The sequence below is a fragment of the Equus caballus genome, chromosome 2 (assembly GCF_041296265.1).
Source record: "Equus caballus isolate H_3958 breed thoroughbred chromosome 2, TB-T2T, whole genome shotgun sequence".
Lineage (NCBI taxonomy): Eukaryota > Metazoa > Chordata > Mammalia > Perissodactyla > Equidae > Equus > Equus caballus.
Genome location: NC_091685.1, coordinates 117,730,102 through 117,747,337, shown reverse-complemented (window position 1 = coordinate 117,747,337; position 17,236 = coordinate 117,730,102). Strand labels below are relative to the sequence as shown.

The following is a 17,236-nucleotide window of genomic DNA, read 5'->3' as shown; positions in this document are numbered from 1 at the left end:
GCCCATGTATACATTTTTCAGGATTGCTCTATTCCAGTGACCTTGCTAAAGTGTTAGTGCAGATTTACTGGAGAGCTTTCCAAGAAGATATGCTTTTTCAATGTTAAAGAACCTTTAAGATACTCCATGATTCTTCCTGATTTCCTGCGTTTTTGTTTCCTCTCCTTTCGTTCTGTCTTTGCATCTTTTTCTTTTCTTATTCTTTTCTGTCTTTGTTTAAGAAAATAGACACTAGTAAAGGGAGTAATTTGGCAAATTACTCGATAGAGCAAGAGATTCATGAGAAAACTTCTCTGGTTCTTTTCTCTTCATCTTGTCTTTGATATAAGGTCAAACCTTAAGAAAGTACTGATGCTGAATGCTTTTGACTTGCAAAAAAGGGCAAATTCATATGGTTCAACCTAGTCCAAAGTTCATCATGCCACTTCTCTACCCAAGACACTTTCAATCGCTTCTCGTTGCTGACAACGTAATATTCAGGCTGCGTGACCTGGACGTTGAAGAGATTTCAAAATCTGGGCACAGAATTTTCTACCACAAATTCTCTAATGACGTCAAGTTGGCTCAGTTCAAAACCCACTTCCTTCAGAAGTCTTCACAGCTCAGCGTAGCAACCAATTACCTTTCCTTCCCCTAAACACCGAGTGCTGTCTGTGCACATATCATGTGGTGTGCAATATCTAATTAAACGTGAGCTGATTTTTTGGTGTTATAATAATCTGTAAAACATTATTTCAATCCCAAAGTAAATTGAAAGCTGCTTACTAAGAGAGCCCATGTCTTCGGAATTTTTGTCTCTCTCCATCTTTCCTCGTATTTTAGAGCACAGTAGGTATTTGATTACTATTTTAAAATTTTTTGGTAGATGTTTTGGTGGCAGTTGTTTATTCAAGACTTTGAGAAGTCTGCCCACTAATATATCCTGGGGACTGAGCAATGTGGAAGTATGAATTCTGATGCTTCTCCTGCTAATTTATGCTTTTTTGTATACTTTAGGAGAAGATCATTTCAAGTTCCTGTACTTTGTTAGAACCTGAATTCCAAACTTAAAATTTGGTTGTTTTTGTTCAATGATCTTAAGTTCAAGGAAATTGTGGTCCAAAGTGTGAGAAACAAACTTACATTTGTAAAGGCATCTCAGCCAGTGTACCAGCAAAAGAATCCATTAGCACAAAATGTGCCTGGTGTCTAAAAGAAGAGAATTAAACCACACCTCACACAGACACTGAGCTCAGGAGAAAGAGACTCTGTGGAAAGTTAATTTTAGACAACCCACTGAGTGGTTTTTCTGCACGTGACAGCAGGGTTGACACAAGGGGCGCAGGGGCTGCCATGTGGCAGGTAAGGACGGCTGTGGAGCTGGCAGAGCCCCCAGCGAGTGACTGGCAGGGGCTGTCCGTGGCAGCTGGGAGCACCAGGAGGCAGCCCCAGTGAGCTTGTGGCTGGCAGGAAGACAGCCATGCAGCTGGCAGCAGAGGCTGTCAAGCAGTAACCTGGCCGGAGCTGCTGTCAGCAATTCAAACCAGGCATCGACCCCGACAGAGTTCTCTGAGAAATTGAGAGTAGATACCACCTGATTCTAAAAATAGTCAGCCAGCCACATGAGCTGGCAAGAGAGAACACCTCCTGTCTGTGTAGAATGACCTTCTTCTCCATGAGCACCCATTACTGGTTTTTTTGAAGGCACTTTGCTTTCTTTGGTAGAACTGCAAGCATAGCAGCATAAGGACATTTTGCACCAATAGAGAGACTCCTGAACCCATCCCTATAAAGACCTAATTAAATGCTAAGTCTTGACCAGCAATATGCTAGGGAAACATCTGGATCTTTAAACCAAGGTTTAGGACAGCAGTGCAAATAGGTAATTCATTTCTATAGAAACAAGATTGTAATCTAATATTAGAGAGGAGTCACCTTCCTGGCAGTCTACATTTGTGCTTTGCAATTGTTTTCATCCAAAGCGCATCCAAATGAAAGAACATTAGGACAGCCAAGGTTAGCATTGGGCTACTTTGGGACACACACACACACACACACACACACACACACACACACACACACATCATCTCCTGCATGTACCCAGTTGATTTACAAAATGATTATATGTGAGGAAGGAAGATTCAAAAATTAGTAGTGCTATATAAATGCTTAGCAAAAAACATAGTTTAAGAATTCCTTGACTTTATTGTGCTTGCTACTATGGCTAAAAGAAATTAATGTCTAGCATGTACTTGTAGCAAAATGATATGGATTAGTAATCTTCATGTTGGCTTCTAAAGAAACTGTTGGACAGCCCAAAGGGTTTGAGGAAATAAAAACTGTTACTCTAAAGAATGGCAACAGCACCATTTCTAAAAGAATAATCTTCTTTCTCCTCATATCTCCATTCTTTCACCATTTTCCCTAGACTTTTTCATGTTTTTGATGTCACCTCAACACCTTCACCAAAATTTCAAGCTCTCTCTTTTGTGATAATACCATTTAATCCCATTTTCAACAGTAAGCAGCTCCTGATATAGTTTAGAGGTGAGAAACAAAGTTTTTGGATTCGTGCACATGATATATGAGGATGTGGGGACATTTTGCAAGAGGGCCTCTTTCCCATACTTGGCTCTGCTGGAAACTGGAGTCATTTTGGGTAAGTTATCTGCTTGTGTGTCAATTTATTCCCCAAGAGAATGGGAGTTAACCTAATGTAATATCCTTCTACTATAGTCTTAAGAAATGGTAATATCTAAAATTATAATTTACAAATTGTTGTGAGGTCCTTAAAACCAGAAACTTTACACAATTGAATAGCCCACTTTTTCTAACATTTTTTACACCACCCAGTAAATAATATATAGCTAGAGGCTTTTCACGGCTTTAAACTTAGTTTAGCATTTTTATTAGGGTGTCACTTAAAACACTGAATATAAGAATTTACTTATTTTAACTTATATATACCAATTCTTTGTCTATGTACATGATAGAAGGATATTGCAAACAATATGGAAACGTTGCCCAGATTTTGCTTCTCATAGACATTTTCGTTAATGCCATTTTGTTTTCTTCTGTGTCTCAGGAAGTCCTAAGCAATGCTCACTACTGAGTGTTACTTTGTAATATTACAGGATATTTTTTTTTCCTTCTAACAATAAAGATAGCAGTTTTTCAACATTACTACTTTGGAGAAAGAAATTGCTCATTGAAACTAGATTGTTCATGGCATCTTTTTAAACAAACAAATTGGAAAAAATACATCCATTGTTTGGGTCTTGATATTCTCCTGAGTCTACTTTTTGTAGATAATATAGGCAAAACTATTCTTATTTGAACTCAGTTAGGATCAGAATCACAAAGGACATTCATGAGAGCAAGTAGCCGTCCAGAGCTCATGATCTGGGGTCAGAGAGTCCTGGACTGGAAACCCAGTTGGCCTTCTTACCAGTTTGTACCTCTGAGAATTCTTAGCTTCACTTTTCTAAGCCAGCTTCTTCACTGACAACCTGGAGGCAATAACAGCAGGCCCCTCACAGGGTTACTGTGACGTTCACCAAGAAATTCATAGAAGGACTTGGCCTAGAACCTCGCTAACAGAGGCAAAAGCAAAGACTGGCCTGTAGCCCAGGGAGCTGCATCCTTTTCCTCTCAGCCTGTTCCTGGTGCCCGCATGACAGTACCTGGCTTTTTTCTTTAGGAATGCCAGTTTCATTTTTCTCAGCTGATGTGGACTGCTCTTCTGTATTCCTGGAAATAATAGTTTCTGTGGAAGCAATTCTCTGAAAAGTAAAATGGAAGTAAACAAACCAACAAAAATCCCAACAGATATAACAAATTCATGGAAAAAATAAAACTGTTACAATTGGTCTGTTTTGTTTTCTGAGATATTTGCACCTAAATTTCCTAAAGATGACTTAGGCTATCTATACTAAAAAATATAAACAGACCTTCCCCGAGGCAAATTATAAATTTCTTGCTGATTGTGTTACAATGAAAAAGGATTCTGTTGCGTATCTCCTGTCTCCCAGGGCCTGTGCTGTGCGCTGGGCATTCGGCGGCAAACAGACTACCCTACGGGATGCTAAGGCCTGTCTCCTGCTGTCCTGCCGCTTACAAAGTGGTGGAGTCAGACGTGAACCATGTAATCATGAGTGTGACAAGTATGGGGAAGAAAAAAGCCTAGGTAATATGGGAGCAGAGTAAGGGCATTTGCCGTAATCTGGCTTGGTCATAAATTCTCTTTAAAGTAGAGAATATATGATTTCAAACCTAATGAGGAGATCACTCGCATCAGAGATAGGTAGCTTTCTTTACTGGGAAAGTATTTTTGCTGAGTCTTTATCATCAAGAATTCCTTTCTTCAATTTACCAATGTTATGGGTAGAAAGTATTGAGTTCTTTTGTTTTCTTTGTTATACCTAACAATAATAACTGTGATTTGGCAAATACGTGTATTGTTTAATAATGTGGGGGTTTATGGGATTTTAAACAACTCTGTGACGTATTCTTCCATTTGGTAGACGCAGAAACTGTGAGAAGCTCAGAACTGAAGTAACATTTCCAATGTCACACTGGCAGGAAGTGATGGAGTGCAACGTGCCCAGGGCTAGTGTCTCCAACACTGGCAAGCTGTGTAATTCTCAGGACAATATAACTCCAGTCAGAGCAAGAGCATTCATCAGCAGGAAGCTGGTATTTGCATTTGTTACCTTTAACATGTTCCACACATCTTCAGTAATGCATCTAATCAAGATTTGAATGGAACAGAAATTTTTAGGCACTCAGATGAAACCAGTGGTTGAGTTGGTAACTGAATCAAAAGATGAGAATGTGAGCTCCACAGGGAAGGGATCTTTGTCTGATTTACTCATTGATAATACTAAGTGCCTGGAACAGTGCCTGGCGTTGAAAATTATTTGTTGGATTAATAAAATGACAAATGAGAAAAATTAGCCAAAAACAAAAGAATCGCATTTATCATTGGGGAAGAGAAGAGACACAGCACTTATTTGTATTTGTGTTAACTTCTCTCAAAGTCTATTGAAGAAGTGAAGTATATTATCAAACCGCTTTAATTGGTGAAGTTCCCAATTAAGAAATTATTTTAAGCCTGATAAAGGATTCTAATTTGCCAGTATCCTGGTGAAGAATAATGGGAAGACAAGTAAGTTGCTTGATACATAGTGAAGTAGGTTTATTTTATAAGTTAAATATGAAGATGAAGTGGAAAGTTGTGTCTACATGGACGAAATGATGATTATTTTAAGAGATGAAGGGATAATTTGATGGAATGCACTCTTAATACTGCAATAGATATTTTGTATACCTCTTTCCCTGTGAGAAAAAATTTGAGGTCCTGAAGAGGCTTCCAGGAGTGTCGAAGCACTCAGAACACTATATTTAGCATGTAAAACTAATTAGAAATGTAACAATAGTCCTACAAATACAAGATCTTACCATATTTTAAAAGAAATGATCAATTACCATTAAAAACATAATTGTACAGGATTGCTGTTTGTATTTATTCAGTCACTTATTCATTTGACAAATATTTATTCATGGTACCTACTATGTGCCACACACTGATTCAGGCCCTTGAAATAGATCACTAAACAATAGACACAAAAGACTCTGCCCTTGTGGAACTCGTGTTCTAAGGGACAGACACTATGCAATAAAAATAATAAAGAAGCAAATTATATAGAATTAAAAACATGATCATGTTATAGAAAAAAAGAAAAAGGAGAGTGGGCTAAGGAGTATTGGGAAAGGGGCAGTTACAACTTAGATAGAGTGATCAAGATAGGTCTCATTGAGAAGTTTAAGAAAGGTGAAGTCAGTGAGGGAGTTAGCTGAGCAGATATCTGGGAAGATCATTCTGGGAAGTGGGGACCAACAGTGCAAAGATCTTAAGGCAGAAGCCTGCCTGAAATCTGTGAGATGCAGCAGAAGCCACGTGAGCAAGGGAGAGAGCGGGGGAGGTGAGGTTTAGAAGGGAGATCCACGCCACGAAGGGCCTTGTGATGTTGTAAGCCTTTAGGCTCTTGTTGGGTGCGGAATGGGGAGACATTTGAAGGCTTTGCACAGAGGGGTGGCATGAGTTGACCTACATCTTTAAGGGTCATTCTGTAGGGGTGCCATACTGGAAAAGGGAGACCAGTTGGTAGACTTTGAGTTTTCCAGGTAAGAGAGGATGGCAACCTGGACAAGGGTGGTTTAAGTGGACTTCATGCAAAGTGATCAGGTTCTGGGCATATTTTGATTTGCAGATAAATTGGTTGTGGGAGTTAACAGAAAGAAAGATTACTTTACCAGAACTGCCTTTAAGCTTCAGTCACAAAGTTGAATTTTGGGTAAGCAGAAATATTTCACCAGCATGACTGCCTTGCCTTGACAAAGGATTTTTATTTCAATGGAAATAATTTATGTGACTTAATCACAAATCATTGATTTTGCCAATGCCTTTCTTATTTAAACATTTCAATTTTGTGAGGTTGGGTAGAGTCAGCCCACGATTTAAATCCTGGTTGTACATTAGTATCACCTGGAGAACTTTAAAAAATTGTTAGATGCCAGGTGCTACTCCAGAACAATTGCCTGAGACCCTCTGAAGGGGGTGTATGGGTACTGCTATGTTTTAGTTTAAAAGCTCCCCAGGTGATGCTAATAGGCAGCACGTTAGGAAACCTGAAACATTGCCCGTTTGTGCCAAGTCGGGGGTGGGGTAGTGCCCCCCAGAGAGGAAGAAATTCATAACTTGATCTTGATGTCCAATAGCACAATTTTAATGCATTCTGAATAATTTAAAGGCAAAAACCCAAGCACCAAAAATGTTTTTGTCCCCTTAGATCTCATGCTGAATAAGGGAGGCCATGTATAATAGCTTTGTAGCTAGAACTTGCAGAAATTAGCACTTGATCTCAGGAGATATACGCATTATTTCTGAAAGCGTTATTGATGCCAAGCCTAGCGTGAGGAAGGAAGCCATGTTAATCACGTGGGTTTCGGGTCCATTAGAAACACCAGAGAGAGAGAGAAATTCGTTTTTGCCAAATAGAAAATGTCAAAAAATCAGCAGGGTAAAAAAGAATTGGATTTTCATGCTTCTAAGAAGGGGGAAAAGAGAAGCAAAAAGAGAGACTAAAAACATGCCAGCCAATTCTCCTAAATAAGTCAATTTAGTATGTGTTCATCAGCAATTCAAAGATACTCTCTGTTCCATTGACCACTTTTTTAAAAATAAAAATATCCCCTTCTCCTGAATCATGTCTTCCCTCTACCTGCTGTTCCAAACTCTGGGTCTAGGCTTAGTAAACCATAAATCTGTCCTTACCTGCTGGGTTAAGTCTTTGAATTCAGATTCCGTCTGTTCTTTTCTGCTGTTAATTGTTTCTACATCCGTCTGCTCACTGGCAATGTTAAAAGATGCTGTTAAAGGAAGAATACAGTGAGATTCCTTTTGAGATATTTTTAGAACATGATGAATTTTCCTCACTGGAGTATGTGGCATATATGCTTTAAATAACATACCTATCATATAAATAAGTTAAATCTTTAGTATAGACAGTGGAATGAGGCTTGATAATTCAGAATTATATTGAGAATTTTGAGTTTATAGTTATAAATACAAGCATATCTAGTCAAATGGAATCAACGTTTTCTAGCAAAGTTGATTATAAGAAAATTGTTATAAAAAGAATCATTATTTATTACTATCTTTGAGAAAAAAATAATCAGGATGAGTTTATACATATCTTGTATAAACTAATGTGAATACACATAATGTGAATACACAGTGATGCACACAATAACACACTGAAACATCGGAGAACTCTGATCATGGAAGGGTGTTACATGGCATTTGGCTTCAATACAGATGACGTACTGGGGAACACAGCCAGTGGTGCGTGGCTGAAAGACAGAACCCTCTGGGCAGCTGAGACTTCCCGGCTGCTCGGGGCCACTCCTTTTACTGTGCTGCTTGTCTTCCTGAGCGCCTAATAAATAACGTTTTAGTTTTTGAAATCCTGCTTTCTTTCTCCTTTCTTTTTTATATCTTATAGTATGGAAACAAAGTTGCAATGTTTACTATCACACCATGGTATCTAATAATGTTCTATCTACCATATTTAGCATCAGGTTTTATTTAAGCGGAAAATCCTTCATGTTTTAGGTTAGGCTGTACTGTGGGTGATGTTAAATATCACTCCTTTAAGATATAAAGAAATTAAGCACCTCACAGTAAAAAGGCAACATACAATAAATAAACACATATAAAGAATGTTCTATGGATTGAAAATACAGGTTTGGCCCACACTATATGTTTTGAAAATACATATCAAAATCATTCGGAGTCTGGCTCTTGGAATACAGTGTATATAATTCAATGACAAATAGTAGGTAGCATTGCCTGCTAAAGAAATACAAAGATCATTTGAGATGCATTGCCAGAAGTGTTCATAGAGTGAAATTCATAAGTAAAAATGAGAAGTATTGGCAGAGTTCTTCATTTAATGCATATAGGAGATTTAGCTTTGATGACATATCTGATAGTCAATATAGAAAGCTCCAGGTCATATTGAAATTCAAAATCTTTTTTACAATTTTAATTAAGATTCAAAGGAATCTAGTGAATTATACCATTAACCTTTTACCACTAGAATCCAAGGGATCAGTTTTTAGGTCAATGTGAATAATGAGTTTGCTAATCTCGTCCAAATGTCCATTTGTACACCTCCCGAGCCAGGGGCAGGATTATTAAATCATCATACACTTGGCAGTCTTTAATGAAAGAAAAGTGCAAAACGGGTTTCAGGTCAGGCCTGTCTTTGATTGACAATACTGCAGGACAAATTTAGTGAAGATTTTTCTTGATTTAACTCATTGCTATCAATACCTGACTTACTCAAAACATTCTAAGAATGGTTAAAGGCTTGCCAAAGAGGGGAGAGAAGCAGATAAAAAGAAAAAGTTTGAGAAAACAGGAATTTGTTCAAAAAATTTTTTAGCAGTGCCATGTGTGATATGGTTGGTTGCATCTGTGTTTGCATTCTGTGATTGAAAATTAGCTAGGGACTAGTGCTAATCGTTGGACAAATTATTACGAACTTCTGAGTTTTAAAGCAAGAGAGAAGGCGAAAGAGTAGAAAGAAAGTGTGTTTGAGGAGGACTTCTTTATTGAGGTTGAAATATTCCTAATATTAAGCACATAAGGAATAAGTTGAATAAGCAAAAGGGGAGAAAAAAGGTGATGAGGAAGTTGAAGGCAATCAAATTCAGTAAAGCTATGCTGATGTCTGGGAATGCTGATGAGAAAGGACAGGAGCAGCTTTGAACAAACAGTGCTACACAACAAGCAATTCCTTTTCACTTGAGTGGAGATTCAGCCTTTGTTTCTCGGATCAGCAAAGAGAGTTTTTAGTCACTAGCAGATTTGAGGAAAGCTGTTGGTGGTCCCCAAGAAGAAAACCTGAGGCTGGTGACCGAGCTCTCCAGCCAGGTTTTGTGGACAGGCTACTGTGAGGTGGGAGGCGTGTTGTCTTCCTGTCTTAGTTATGTTGATGTGGCAGATAATCTGACAAAATTTTTGAAGTGATTTTCTTCCTGTTGGTCTATCTTGGAACAAACGCTACTGCCAGAGTCAACTGGCAAGGTCTCTCTGAGGAACTAAGGACTTTCAGGTAGAAAATAAAAAAGCTTGAAGATGCACCTCATTTTACCTCTTCTTGTAATGGACGATTATAACTTTAGAGAAGAAAGAAAATTGGGGTGAACAAATGGTTGCTGCTAGAAAAACAGGACTTATTTTCCTTGACATGAATTTAATCTATGGGAATGTGTTCTTGATTTAGATTGAATTATTTGGAAAGGACAGAGAACAGTGACCCAGACACTTGCTAATATAAAGAGTAGGATTTTAATCTAAAACTGGAGAGAGGGACAGCAGAGAGAGAGAGGGAGAGAGAGGGAGAGAGAGGGAGAGAGAGGGACAGAGAGGGACAGAGAGGGACAGAGAGGGAGAGAGAGGTTCTCTGATTAAATTAAAACCAAAAGACTAGGAAGCATAGATTATGAGAACTAAATTTTACTGAGAACTTAAAATATGCTATAAATCTTCTAAGCTTCTTTCATGGATTAGCTTGTTTAATCATCTCCACTAATTTGTTGTATAGGTTTTTTTCTTTTTGGTTGTTGTTTTCTCTAAAATCATTAGATACGGATGCGGAAAATGGGGACTGAAGAAATTAAGAAACTTGGTCAAGGTCATATTGTTAGTAAAGATTTAAAATCAGCAATCTAACTCCTGAGCTCAAGTACTATTCTCTCTGTCTTCTTGACAGAAATATGTTCCAATAAGTGGGGCAATAACAGAGAAATTGCCAAGTGATTCAGTAAAGAAAATATTAAGAGAGTCAGGAAACATATTTATCTTCCATCTAAAGTGACCATATAATAAACCAAATGAAGGTAAAATTTACAGGGAGGTAAGACTTTCCAGCCACATGGAGCAAATGGGTGATGGGCTCCAGGAAAAAAATGAAAAAACTGACAAAGGAAATATACAAGTACCTATAGTGATGGGATTTTCTGATCATGTGGATTCATCTGGAAGACAGATTCTTCTACAAGCATACCATTTGATGTGTTTATAGCTGGTTGTATTAGTTTGCTGGGGTGGAATAACAAAGTACTGTAAACTAGGTGGCTTAAACAGAATTTTATTGTCTTGCCATTCTGGAGGCTACAAGTCCAAGATCTAGGCACTGGCAGGGTTGGTTTCTTCTGAGAGCTGTGAGGGAAGATCTGTTCTGTGCCTCTCCTCTAGCCTCTGGTGGTTAGCCAGCAATCTTTGGCATTCTTCCGTTTGTAGATGAGTCACCCTGATCTCTTCATGTTCACATGGCCTTCTCCCAGTGTGTGCCTCTGTCTAAATTGCCCCTTTTCATAAGGACACCAGTCATGCTGGATAAGGGACCCACTCTACTCTGTATGACTTGATCTTAACTAATTACATGTGCAATGACACTATTTCCTAATAAAGCCGCATTTTGAGGTGCTAGGGGTTAGAACTTCAGTATGTGAATTTTTGCAGGGACACATTCAACCCATAACAAAGGTCTTGAATGATATTTTTATTTTTCAGAACATAGAACACATAATAATTGGCACTACTACTGTGGACCTAATGGCGACCATCAAACAAGGGTGATTGGATACCTGGAGATGTTGGATGCAGATGGTTATAACTAAAGGAGGGAACACCAGGCATAAGTGTCACATGTGCAGTGGAAAGTTCAGGAAGGTAGATTGTATCCGGTAGGAGTAAAGTAATTTATGGAATCTCATCCTGGGACTTTAAAAGGAAAAGTAGTTCAGCAGGGATTGATAACTCAAAAACAAAAAATTCCCTATAATGGAGGATCCTAAAATGGGTGAGTAAAAAGTTGGTGGAGTAGGGGGGGTAGAGTGGCATAGTTCTTTCTAGAAAGAGCATTTTAAAGAACTCAAGTTTATAATACAGAGCATCAACTAACACTCAGTTTCTGTTGATTTAGAGTGGAATATGTCATGCACAAAACATGGAAATTAAATGACGTGACCAAGAACTAATATTGAAAGTGCTGTAAACTTATATAAACTGCAGCAGAAAATCTGTAACCCTGAATAGAATGCGGCTTCAGAAAAATGTCAATGGTATCAAAGGGCTTTTTCAGGCATGTTAAAAGCAAGGAAAAGGCAAAGTAAGCGTAAGCCTGCTGCTTGGGACAGATGGTATAATGTTAACAGACGACCAGGGAAAAGCAGAACTCCTTCACTTCACAAAGTTTTAGCTCCTTTGTCAGTGGAAATGATCCTTCAGCTAGAGAGGATAGAGCACACATTGTCAGGTGGGAATTAATCTGCAAGAGAGGTGGGATAATTTATAGGTGGACTTGGTACTCCAAATGGTCCACACAAATATCCTAGGTTCCGCAGGAACTTGGGGAAGAGATGTCTACATGTCTGCTGCTAATACATTTTGAGGACTTGTAGGAAATGGAAGGAATGCTAGAAAATTGGAGGCAGAAAATAACATCCTGGTTTCCAATAAATAGAAGACAGAATAGATTATGGATACTGCAGATTGGTGAGCTTGCAGTAATTTGAGAGAAAGGTCTACCAAACTGCAGTTTTACAAACTTTGGTCCTCCGTGTCTGTGGTTCTCCATGCCCTGCGGTTCTTAACAGAACTCATCAGGATGGCAGTATAAGAGGGAGGGGTTGGGGGTGGCCAAGAAGTACAGGGAGAGACTGAGCACCTGCGCTGCGACCCCAACCAAGACATAAATGCTTTGCTTTTCCAGATAAGACTTTGGTTGGGAAGAAGAGTTCTATGATTTTTTTTTTAAATTATGGAAAAAACCTGCACCTTATGCAGCAGACTAATAAATTCTTGATTTGTGAACACTTGGGGATGATCGCAATGAGTACCTTTGCCCACACTGAGCTGAGTTTGGATTGATAATGGGAATTTTCCATTCCTTTCTTTCTCTTTTTTTGGTTCTTATTCTTTTTTTCCTCCACATCTCCCTCCTCCCTCTCTCTTTCCCTCCCTCTTTCTTTTGTTTCTTTCTCTCTTTGTTATCTTTCTTTTTTTTCCTTCCTCCCTTCCTTGCTTGTTAAGATTACCAGAGAATTCTCTAGACATGTAGAACCTCATTTTCTTCAAGACATTGACGATAACTTTTAATAATGTACTTGTGGATGAGAATGCAGGAAGAATGTTGGTATAATTAGGTAAAATTGTAAGTAGTTGATTAATTGGATGTAAAGGTTGAAAATTTAATGAGTTGTTAATATAGATAGATAGAGATCTCATGTGAAGTCTCAGAGCTCTTTTCTCTTCACAGTAATACTCAACGTTTTCAATTAATAACTTTATTTCAACTAATAAAGCATGCTGATCAAATTGGCACATTACATGAAGCTGTGAGAAATAAGTTTATTTTCAGATTCTTTCTTTTAAAGTGTTTCAGCAGGCTGGAATGGGAATAAAACTTATATATCAGCCCAGCATGCCCAATGACCACACCAGCAGAGGACATGGGCTAGATCACCCACCGGGGATAAAAAAGGGAAGCTTCAGTCATGCCTCTAGAGAATTATCCAAGTGAGTAAGCTGCAAGGGGGCCCATATGGCACATGAAGGTCATTCTCTTGGCTGCACAATAAAAGCCAACCTCGGAAGCCATCTATGCCAAGAGAGACTGTAAGGTCCCTGCACCAGCTGGAGGAGCAGATGAAACAGAAGAAATGACGCACTGCCTACAATCATGCTGATGTGCACCCAACCATGAGCAAGACTTCCATTCTGTCCTTGCTGCTCCCAGTTCCTGGCACAAGCGAGGCAGGGAAATTCGAAAATGGAAATAGATGGAATAAGAGAATAAGACTTTGGAGAATTGGAAGAAGATCAGAGAGGGAGTTGTAAGCATTGGCTGAGAGAAAAATACATTAGTTACAGTAAATATTTACTTAAGTATGAGTATGTTTTGATTCATAAATGACTATGACTGTAGGTAGCAAGATTCTTTACTGACAAAGGGGAATAGAACCTCATAAGGAAATTTAGTTTTGTACAAATATAAAAGAATTCCTTTTTCATCTTCTTTCCCTCTCTTGTTCTTGCTCTTTTTAACCTACCTGATTTGATGCTCTCTCATTCCAACTGTTCTGTTTCACAAGCAAAGAATTTTTAAGAGTGCCTGGCACTTTCTAATTGCTCAATAGATGACAGTTTTTACACATAAAAGTCTGGTTTTATAGTATGGTGTCAAGGCCACACATGGAAAATTATAATCAGTTTAAGACGAAAATTAATAAACTAGGGCCCAGAAGAAGCTGTCGGAAGTAATGCATGTAATTCTTGCTCCATATATAGCGGTGTTAACACTCCCCAAAGTGGCTCAACTGTACAACTAATGCGTATAAAGTAGATGCAGGGGAGGGAGCAACGCTGTGGCTCCAGGAGAGGGTGGCAATCCAAGGTTTAGAGTGAGTAAAGAGAGATCTAAGCCAGATGCCTTGGCATTCAAGCTTGTTATGGGAGAGCTAGAGGAGTGTGTTTCCCACTGCAGGTTGTTATGAAATGCGATTATTTTGGAATACTGCCTAACTGTGTAAGAAAAAAGAAATAGGGTAGAATTAACCCCATGCAAAATTAGGAGCTGACTAGGACAATGGGTGGCATGAGACAAGATGTGGCACTATGCAGTCATGGGTTGAATTATTGTCTTACATATCAGATTTTATATTGACTTTATATTATCACACAATGAGTTGGGTTGGGAAATTCAGAGTTACAAAGATAAATCTTGTCCTCGAGTAATTTACAGTTTAGTAAATATAGGCATGTCAATAGAAACACAAGTAAATTGCTCTACCATGAAAGAAACATGTGCCTGTGTACAGCATAAACACAAAAGAGAGAGGGGGATCAGGAAAGATTCTCAGAAAAAGGAGATGCTCAAATTGAGTCTGGAAAGATGAACATATTTCTCCCAAGTTGACTAGGGAGGGGCCTTTCAGCTAGAAGAATCTCATGGCATTCCACACTAGAAGGCATGTTGTTATGAAATAGTCTGGCAAATTCAAAATACCAGGAACTCACTACTATTGGATTATAAGAGAGATTATCATGAGAAATAGAAATTATAAAGATACATAGGTCCTAGATCATGGAGAACCTGAACAGGACACTAGTGTTTTCTGCCATTTTCTTAAAAGGAGGAGAGAAGCAGTGAAAATTTTTAGGCCACAAAATGAAAAATCACACTAACAATGGTTTAAACATGAAATGGAAGAAAGAAAGAGCAAAGACATACAGAGATTTTTTTTTTTTAGGCTGGTTCAGTGATCCCAGTAAGGGCTGATGAGGTCCTGGAGGAGAGCCGTAGTGGAGGTAATGGTGAAGGGGAAATAGAATGAATAGATTTTGGTCTTCTGGTTTTCGGGTGGGAAGGAGAAGGATAAATAAGTCTTGGCTGGATCTCAGGCTTCTGCCAAGAGCATTTACTAAGCACAGTAAAACAGGGTAGGAAAGTCATTTCAGTAAATGAAGATGAGTTCAGGTTTAGACATGTTGCCTTTAAGGTGTCTGTGGTCATCTAACTGGCAATGTCCTGTAGGCAGTTGACTATATGGGTCTGGAGCACAGAAAAGAATGAATTAGTGATTCAGATATCAAGCATATAAATAATTGGGTTAAGGGTATAATGAGAAGTGTTACTGTGTAATGAGAAGAAGGAAAACATAAAATTTTAAGTTATATCAACATTAAACAGATTCCTCGAAGGCCAAGAGTCAGCAGAAGTGATTAGAAGGAATGCTTGGAGAGAGAAAAGGAAAACATATGTGATGTATGAAGTAGAAGACAGAGAATAAGAGTTTCCAGAAGAAGGAAGTATGCAATATTGTGGCACAGAAGTCAAAACAAGTTAAGGACTTAACAACTGTAGATTGAATTGATTGACTGAATGAGTTTCTGGGGGAGAAGCTAGTTTGCAGTGAGTAGAACAAGAATGCCAGGGGAGAGAATGGACACGAGTGTAGATTATTCATTTAAGGGATGTGACTGCGATTAATTTTAGAGAAGAGATATCCGTTCTCCAGAGACCAGAGAAAAGAAGTGATGATCGGGTCAGATAAGGCTAAATGTGAGTGTGGGAACAGAAAACAGCTGATAGCCATATGTTTCTCAGAAAAGTAGGAGGCAAGGGGTATGGGGCTGGGTAATAGTGCGGGTGGCCGGAGCAGGGTAGCTGCTACCTGACACCTCCACTTGAATATATTTAAGGTACCACACAGGCAACCTATAGAAAATCTAACTTGTGATCACCCTGCCAACCTTGACATTTATTTTGAGCTCTAGATCCATAGATTTAAATATGTACTTTATGTGAGTATCTCAAAGATAGTCTGAAACTAGAATTCTTCCTTGTCAAATCTTCTCTCTCATCCTTCAAAAACCAGTGTCTCTCTTAGACTACTTTGCCATGTAAATGTCTCCACAATCTGGCCACTATTCCAGCCAAAGCTTCTGTCGCCTCTCACCTATACAACACAGTAGCCACCAGCAAGTAAGCTACTTACAAACTGAGACGCTGTCTATTTTCTTAACCATCCTGTTCCCACAGTCTGGAAGGGGGACTCGAGCTGGCACTTAGTAAATAGTAAATAAATATTGATTAAATGAATCATAGAATAGCTTCCTAAGATTTCCTGGCCTCCCACCTTACTCTATCCTTACTTCCTTGCTCTAAACCTTTGCTACTCAAAGTGTGGTCTGTGGACCGGTGGTAATCCAGGCCATCTGGGAATTCATTGGAAGAGGCCCCACTCCCGGGCCTACTGGATCCGAATCTGCATTAACAACATTCCAGGTGATTTGTAGGCACCTTAGAGTTTGAAAAGCTCTCAGGCCCCTAATGCTCTAAATAGCATCCAGAGAGATCTTTCAAAACACAGATGTATTCATGTCACCGACCTGTTTCTTAAAAACATGTAGTGGCTTCCATTGCTCTTGGGATAAAGACTAAAATCATTAATACATCTGAGAGAGCACAGCTTAGTGTCTCATCCCGCCCCACCTCCCTGGCCTCCTTTCACCCGAGGCCCTTTCAGCCACTCCAGCCGTCTCACATGGACTGAACACGCCTTGCTCCCTCCCATCACAGGGCCTCAGCTCCTGCCGTTGCTTCTGCTTTGCTCCCTTCTCTTCTCACCCCCAACAATACCTTTCTCCTACTTAACTCTTACTCGTCTTTCAAATCTCATGTCAATTTTACTCAAGAAAGCCTCTTTTGACTCCTGGATTCCTCTTCTATATAGTCAAAAAGACCATGTTTCTTTCCTATGTGGTACTTAACATAGTTGTAATTTATTATTGTTATGATTTTTCATATGTTGGTCTTATTTGGTTAATGCTGCCTTCACAATTAGGGTGTGAGGTCCATAAAAGGCAGAAAAAGTGTCTGTTTTGTTCACCATAACATCTCAATTGCCTAGTACAGAGTTTACCTAATAGATATTAATAGATATTTATGTACAGTCAGAATGAAAACAAAAGAGAGTGAGTGAATTTATGTTTCACACTGAGGTCACCAAGGTGTATGGTAAGATTTGGAGAAAGAAAAAGGAAACTGAGAGTATAGATATATAGTTCTGAATTAATACATGGCAATGGTCAGAAAGAGGTGTATAAAAACTTGGAGAG

General features: G+C 38.9%; 1 protein-coding gene across 5 annotated transcripts in view; it reads right to left on the bottom strand.

Annotated features, from left to right (window-relative positions):
• Nucleotides 1–17,236, bottom strand: part of LOC111770560 (EF-hand calcium-binding domain-containing protein 14-like) — a 75,607-nt gene that overhangs the window by 45,711 nt on the left and 12,660 nt on the right. For 3 of the 5 annotated variants that reach the window (XM_070259715.1, XM_070259713.1, XM_070259714.1), the window contains exons 3-4: nt 7,316–7,410; nt 3,663–3,761 (exon numbers count right to left, since the gene is read on the bottom strand). In XM_070259715.1, coding sequence (XP_070115816.1) covers nt 3,663–3,761; nt 7,316–7,410 — 194 coding nt within the window. The remainder of the gene's footprint in view (nt 1–3,662; nt 3,762–7,315; nt 7,411–17,236) is intronic. The other 2 variants (XM_070259717.1, XM_070259716.1) reach the window with 1 other exon arrangement.